Raw genomic sequence first — 7,733 nt, forward strand, 5'->3', positions numbered from 1 at the left:
ACCCCGGAGCCCCCTCGCCCCAGGCGAGAGCCGCGGGGAGCCCGAGGGAGCCGCACCGCGCCTCGGGCGCCGCGGGTCGGGCTGTGCCGAACAAGCCCGGTGAGCCGATGCCTGACTCGAGCCCAGTCAGGCCCGCAGCCGCCGTCAGACAGCGGCGAGGCGGGGCGGGGCGGCGGGGCGGGTTGGCGGGGCGGCCGGGGGCGGAGCGGCCGGGGGCGGGGCGGGGGCAGAGCCGGCGGCGGGCAGGGCGCCGCGGAGGCACTGCGGCGGGGAGTGCGGCTGGGGCAGAGAGGTTGGGGCCACGCCACGCCACGCCGCGCCGGGACGGGACGGGCGCACGGCTGAGAGCAGGGTGGCGCGGCTGCTGCTGCAGCTGCTGTTGCTGCTGCCCGGCGAGGGCACGGAGTAGCTGACGGTGCCGCCGCCGCCGCTGCTGAGGTAAAGCGAGCCGTGCTCCATCCGCCGAAGAGAGCGCTGCCCCGCAGGCGGCTGATGGGGCAGGGGAGCGTAGCGGGGTTGGGGGTGGGGATGGGCTGTGCGGGGCTACCCCTCTGCGGACCCGGGCTTCGGCCAGTGACAGCCCGAGCGGCGGTGCCGCCGCCGCCCCATGTAACTTTTTCTTTCGTGCGCGGCGGGCTGTGGCGCCGCTGAGCCCTCCGGCGCGGCAGACTCGGGCGGGCCGCCCGCTGCGGCCGAGACCGAGCCCCAGGGACAGGGCAGCCTCTCGCCCCGGGGGCGGACCACCCCGGCTCTTCCTGGGCGGGCAGGGCGTGCGATGTGCTGTTCCGTGCCGTGCCGTGCCGTGCTGGGCTGTTCCGTGCCCTGCTGTGCCGGGCTGTGCCGTGCCGGGCTGTTCCGTGCCCTACTGTGCCGGGCTGCGCCGCGGGCAGCTCCGGCGCCGCGATCGGCGTGGGGAGGCGGGCGGGTGTCCCCGCCGGGCTGTGTCCGTGCAGATCCCCGGGCCGGGAGCGGCGTCCTGCCCGCCCGTGCTCCCGTCTCCTCCGGCTCGGCGCAGTCCCGTTCCGCCTTTGGAGGGGCTGCTCCCCTCGAGCTTCGGCCCAGGGCGAACGGCTGCTCTGCGGCTGGAGCTGCATGTTAGTGCAGGTCTCCGGAGTGGTTAACCTGCCGGCCTCTTAAACGCGGTGGAAGCTCAAATTCTGCCGTTTTCTTAGTTTTTTAAAATTATCTTTATTATTTTATTGATTCTGCTAGAGTGGTCTTGATGGTCACCTGCCGTCTTTCATAGTTTTGCAGCCCTTAGAAACTGTGAGATATTTCAGAGTGGGATGTGCTTTACAGTGTCCACAGTACTTATTCCGTCTGTACATGTTTGAACTTGAGCGGCGGTAGAATCTCCACAGACTCAAAATAATTATTTCAAAGACTGGAAGTGGTGTAAGGGTATTACTTCATGATACATCACGGACCTCACTTTCTTGCAGAAAATAGTGTTCCGATGTGCTACTTAACTTGGTTGTCTCCATTTGGAGAGTGGCAGCATCGTACTTCAGAGATAACTGCAATGTGAGTCACAGGTGTGTAGACACCTAGTGGGGAGAAGAGTCAGTCTCCAAGCAAAGTTCCCCGCTTACCCTAAGAGGTATATAAGAGATATAACTTACCTGGAGATATAGTTATTAAATATGTTAATATAAAGGTGAAGAAAGTTTTTATGTTCTGTCTTGTAGGAATGCCATATCAGTAACACATGCACACCCCTCTGGTTGGGCTGGTACTAACATGGTTATGCAGAGTAGAAGTTCATATACTCAGTCACCAGAAGAACACTAGCTTGTGTGGGAGGAAATGCTTGGGTACCAGTGGAGAGGAAGCCAGACATCATTTCTAACAGGGGAAGAAGGGGAGAGTGGAGAGGAAGTTTTCATGTCACCTTCCTTTTCCACATAAATTTGTAGGAGTGTCTTGCATGTTTCTTTTGAATTTTAGATTTTATAACTATTAAAATGCCCAAGATAATTCTGCTGAGAGACAAGAATTCTGTCTGAACTCAGGAATCTTTCAGTGGGAACAAGTGGGAACAGTAAATAAAAAACAAATGAGCACTTGATTATTTTACAATACTTCTTCCCCCTTTTCCATTCCAACAGCCAAAATGGAAATCCAGTAATACATCATCTCAAATATAACAATGTTTCTTCCCTGAAGTGTTTGGTTTGGTTTTTTATAATCTACTTAAGATGGTCTCCAAGCTATTTCTTGTAGGACTAGTCAGCTTAAGTCAGTTTGAGTCTGACTATAGAGGCCGCGTAACTTGGAGTAAAGGGAATTTGTTTATACCAGATCTTCGTAGAGCTTTTTAAGAGGGCTCTTTGCATGTGCTACAGTGTTACTGAGCTAGTGTGGAAAACCATTGTTTGGCCCTTCGCTAGGTTTGCGTGCAAGATTCTTGAGTCTGCCAGTCTGAGTCTTAGTTTGTCTCTCAACCTAATAACAATAGAAAAAGGGATAAACTCAAGAAATGCAACCCTGGGAGTGTCTCCAGGTACAGGAACCATAGATCAGTCAGGAGGTCAGATGCTGGGAGCCCTGTACCGAGGGCAGTGCTGATGAGTGAGTATGAACAGGTACTCCAACTCTGAGCCCCGGGGAAACTGGATTTGAGGAAACTTTGCTACCATAACTGCACTGACTTCTTCTAATCAGATGCATGTTTTGAGTTTTTGAAATATGCCTTAAAAGTGTCATAAGCAGTTTTTATGTTATTAAAGCATTTACAGTTCTGTATTTTCAGACGATGCATAAAAAACACAAGTACTCATTTTAAATATATGGCCATAAAGTTGCTGTGATACATTTGATAATAAAAGATCAGAGGAGTAAGTCAAGTCAGTTAAATTATGCAGTGTTTAAAAGACTTCATTGACTGCCAAAATGCCCATAGGCACTAGGAGTTAAATAAGTAGTTGTAGCATAGCATTTGTTGAACCTTTCTTAAAAAGAAAATAAATATTTCAGAATATTTAAAGTAGTCAAAGTGGTAATTTTCTAGCAGGTTTTGCTGTGTACATGGTTGGTTTTGATTGGAAACATTTTTATTTGTTCCAGCACTTAGATCTGAAGTGTGTAAGTGCATTTTGTTGCCTTGCTACATGAAATGGAAGAAACCCATGCTTTTATAAAGGCTTATCTGCTATTTAATGGATACATTGACATTCGTGCTGTTTCCTCAGTTCTTGTCAGCAGGCTTTTCTCTGGTAGAAGAGGAAAACAAAATATTAGTGAACCTCCATTCATGTTAATTGCAAAGTCTGTGATGTTTGGTAGCATGAGCTAAGTAGCATAGTTGGTTTTTCAGAAGTGGCTGCAGAAATTTCTAATTAAAATTTTGACGGGAGCTGGATGCCTAATGCACATGGATAGATTTGCAAGTTATTAAAATAAATACTTGTGTGCAGGCTTTCTGAAATGGGAAGTCTAATTCAGGCTCATATAATTCTTTCCTACAGCAAAAACTGGTTGCAAGGGATGATAAGGAAGTTCTTCAAGAATTTAACAAGATTCTTTTTCTGTATTCTGTCACAAGAGATGTTGAGCAACATGCTACAGGGACCTGATGAACTGAAGAGGAGCCACATACAAATTAGGGATCAGGTTCATTTACTGGCAAAGGAAGCCCATATGCATTCTTATAAACACTTCTTAGCTTGTCAGTTAGTCGTTGCAAAGGACTTGATGACTGAGACAGAAAAAGTGGTGTGGAAAAGAGCTGTCAGATGTTCCCTCTTCCAGCCCTGTCTACTAGTGTCTCTTTACAAGGTAAAAGGGAGTGTTTCATAAAAAAAACCCCAGCTTTCTGTACACTCAGTACATAGTACAAAGTCAGTATTTTACCTGCCAGTATTACACAGCTCCCTTGGTATTTTATTCAGATGTAGTTTAGGAGTTTCTGTGCAACTTTGAAGAGTTAGCTCTTTCTGGTTTCCAGTATAATGTTTCAAAGTATGATTGGGCTTGTCTTTTTAAGTAGATAAAAATGAGTAACAGTTGAAATAACGTTTAGAAAGCTTTCACTGTTCTATATGTCTTAAAGCAATTGTTTGCCAAATAGATTTGGGTTTTAGTAATATGTTTTTGTTTTACCTTATGGTTGGGCAACCTTGAGCCAAATGTTCAGGCCTGTGTTCTCTTGCCTTTAGTGTAATTTAAGCATACTCCTGTTTGGGCTGCTTAGGTGGTCTGGGTGTGCCTGTTTAAGTTGCTGATTGTTTTTCTAGTATTATACCATAAAATCATTAAAAATCATCTGGAAGATGGGGGAGTGGGGAGCCCCCTCATTTTGAAAAAAAAAAAAAAAAGGTAATATGGTAGTCATTAAGTAAAAGCATTTTGGACTTTTCAGTCCTTTTGCAGATTATGAAAAGACCCCTTCTTCCAAAGGATTTTTAAATATATTCTTTGGGATGGGAATTGTTGCCCATCCTTACCCTTGTCATAAACAGGATGAGATTGAATACCCCAGTGGTCAGGGCTAATTACTATGAGCTCCTCCACTGTCCTGGCAGACCATTTGTGGAAAAGGGCTGTGGCTGTCTGTGTTCAGGGAGATAATATATAAAATCTTGCAAAGAGGTTAGATATTGCACTGCCAGGGATCGCTACAGGGCTTAGCCCTCTCACCCTGAGACTTCAGTAGCTGTAAGTGACAGAGAAGGAAAGATGCCTCATACTGCAGGGGTGCAAATCTGGTTCGAGTACTTTGACATACATCCTTTATAAAAATGCAAACATTACCTGGAGGTTTTTTTGTGAGGTTACTTTATTTTATTGTTACATAGGACTCTTTTGTATGACACAGTCTTTGCCAGGGTTGCAGTAAGTTTAAGTCATAAGCAGAATACCAAGTTCACATTCATCAAGACAATCTGAAGTGGTTTCATCAGTTTTCTCTTCTCTTTCCAGGAAAAGCATGTATGCAGAGTTTGGTGGCAGAATTTTTAAGGTACGTGGGCAGTCTGTGGCAAATACTTCTGAAGAAGGTGTGACTGTCTACAAGAGTCGGCTGAGCTTGTGCATGGAGACACAGAAGTGCCAGCAAGCCCAGGAAAGGAGCTAATTGGAAGAAAATTGCCACGCATAGAAAAAGTGGAGCCCTTACTTCAGCAACAGTCACTCAGAATAAATACATCAGTAAATACATCAACAGTGAAATGATAAATCTTGGTGCTTCTTGATTCTCTGGTGGATTTTATTACTTAAGAGACATTTTCATTATCCCATTTAATAAGTCTTGAATTTCTCTGTACATTAAAATATAACTGGAAAATCACATTTTGATACCTTTTAATAACACTTTTGAATGTTAAATCATTTGCCAAGATGAGTGCTGAGGGATATCAATATAGAGCTTTATATGACTACAGAAAAGAGCGAGAAGAAGACATTGACTTGCACTTGGGAGATATATTAACTGTGAATAAAGGTACCTTACTAGCACTTGGATTTAGTGAAGGGGAAGAAGCAAAACCTGAGGAAATCGGTTGGTTAAATGGCTTTAATGAAACCACAGGGGAGAGGGGAGATTTCCCAGGAACTTATGTAGAGTACATTGGAAGAAAAAAAATATCTCCCCCAACTCCAAAGCCTCGTCCTCCTCGACCTCTTCCAGTAGCACCAGGTCCTGCAAAAGCAGAAGGAGAGAGTGAGCAACAAGGTTAGTACTGTTCTAAGATGTGTGTGTCTGCCATGATTTCATATATTTTTGTTTCATAGACTTGTCTCACTGTACATGGATGTGTATTAATGCCTGCTGGTTAGCTTTTTTTCGTGCATGGCTCATTTCAGTCAATTAAGAATTGTTTCTACTTAGTAATATTTAGCTCACATTCTTTGTAGTTTCATTTGCTTTGTCTCAGGGCACCACAGAAACCAATAACTTACTGTGAGGTATATCTCACAGGTTGGAAAGTATGCTTGTAATTCACCACTGGAAAGGTTGAAATGGAAAATGAACTGGTTAGCATTTATTTTAGGTTTGTAAGAAACTGGTCGAAGTGTTTCCTTTTGTGGTTCATCAAACTCACGACTGAGAAAGTTCTCAGTGATTTCAACCACTTACGTTCTAAATAAACAGTATGTTCCTATCACAGATCTCTTGCTAACAGCAAAAAATGCATTCTTTACCTGTGGCATTGAAGGTATGAACCCATATTTAAAATTCAACAATGAAATTATAATAAAGAGAAATTCAAATTTAACATTTTTTGGAGGTATGGCATGCAGTGGAAAAAATACCACTTATTTAAGAAAAGAAGATACTTCCTTTGTTTAACCTAAGCTCCTTTCTAACCTACATTTGCAACAGTATGTTAGGCAGAACTCAGAATTTGATCAGTAATCTTCTGTTAATAGAAGAAAAAAGTCTCCTCTTTCGTAATTGGCAAAACTTTAGGGTAAAAAATCAAAACAAACCCACCCTTTTTTCAGGTGATTTTGTCTCCTTTACCTGTTGACATTCAGATAGTTGGATTTTACTTATCAGTACATACCCCAAATCTATCCTAGGATAGACTTTATTCTTTCACTTTTAAAAAAGACTTGAGTGGCTTTTATTGCTTCAACTTCTAATATTTCTTAAATTCTCAGTGTTTCTATCTGTAGGAAACGAGTTGTAGTATTTGATCCTGATTTTCAGAGTGACACCATAGTAATGACTACTAGCATCTCCCTCTGCCTCCATAGAAATGCTTGTATCATCAATTGCAAAGCTGTAGTGTCAGTTTATTAACTTCCATCCCAGTGTGCATACTCTAAGTTTATATGCAGCTATGCTGATAATCAGCACAGATAAGAACAGAAATAAAGAAAATTTTATGTGGCAACCAAGTGGAAAGCTTGCAGAAGCATTTGTAGGTTGGTGGGGACTTAATAAAGAGTGAAGCTGAACTGGTTTATATAACATTATTCTTAAGCACTAACACATTGCTTGCAAGCCTGCAGTGCCTAGGTGTATATCAGCTAGGATGAAGGTGAGGGCAGATGAGGCTGTAGTGACATTTTAGGTTATACTCTCTCTAAGTCTTAAAACCTTGAACTGTCAGCCTCTAGTTATTAAGAGTCTCATGGCTTTTCTCTTTCATTAGATTAGTTCTGAAAATGGGCTATTTGCTTTTGAAAGAAAGAAACTCTTATTTCTTTGATCATTTCTTGTACTGGATATTAATGTGTGCTGATCAGGTTAACACTGACGCTTCTTAACCCACCTGTGGAGACAGCTGTTGCCATCATATGCAACTGCAGAATAAACATGGCTCTTTGGATAGACACCTCAGTGCTGATAGGTAATTTTGAGCAGCAGAGAATGGGAAGAAAATGTCATTCTTTGCATGTGTGTGCTGTGGTGAAGTAACCAGCATCCCGGGCTTTGATGGGTTTACTGCTTTAAAAAGTGGTGCATTGTAACTTCCTTGGTTTCTGTACTCATTCTTGTTTGATGCTTCTGGTCACAGCACCGTGCTGGGAAGTCCTCATGTTAATGTTGTCGTTTCCAAGCCTACCCCAGGAGTGTGCTTGTAATAGACATTTATGGGAGTTTCAGCTGCTGGGAGTTACCTTGGGAAATTCTGCTGCAGATTTGAGGGGCTCCGCTAATATGCAGGCTTCTCTACTTTCTTGGGATGAAGCAGTGCCCCAAGCCTTAGTGACTAGATCTCTCCTGTGTGAAGTTTATTGCCTTTAGACAGAGTAATATTTACATAGAATATGTTTATTTTTAA

The 7,733-nt window shown here is 43.9% G+C and overlaps 1 protein-coding gene across 3 annotated transcripts in view; it reads left to right on the forward strand.

Annotated features, from left to right (window-relative positions):
* Positions 1-388: 388 nt before the first annotated feature.
* Positions 389-7,733, forward strand: part of PIK3R1 (phosphoinositide-3-kinase regulatory subunit 1) — a 53,537-nt gene continuing 46,192 nt past the window's right edge. Inside the window, exons 1-2 of one of the 3 annotated variants that reach the window (XM_027882266.1) lie at positions 389-405; positions 4,921-5,671. In XM_027882266.1, coding sequence (XP_027738067.1) covers positions 5,338-5,671 — 334 coding nt within the window. In that variant the 5' untranslated portion in view covers positions 389-405; positions 4,921-5,337. The other 2 variants (XM_027882256.1, XM_027882248.1) reach the window with 2 other exon arrangements.

Source organism: Empidonax traillii, unplaced genomic scaffold, assembly GCF_003031625.1.
Source record: "Empidonax traillii isolate 1590-97213 ecotype Southwest subspecies unplaced genomic scaffold, ASM303162v1 scaffold8:size5222938, whole genome shotgun sequence".
Lineage (NCBI taxonomy): Eukaryota > Metazoa > Chordata > Aves > Passeriformes > Tyrannidae > Empidonax > Empidonax traillii.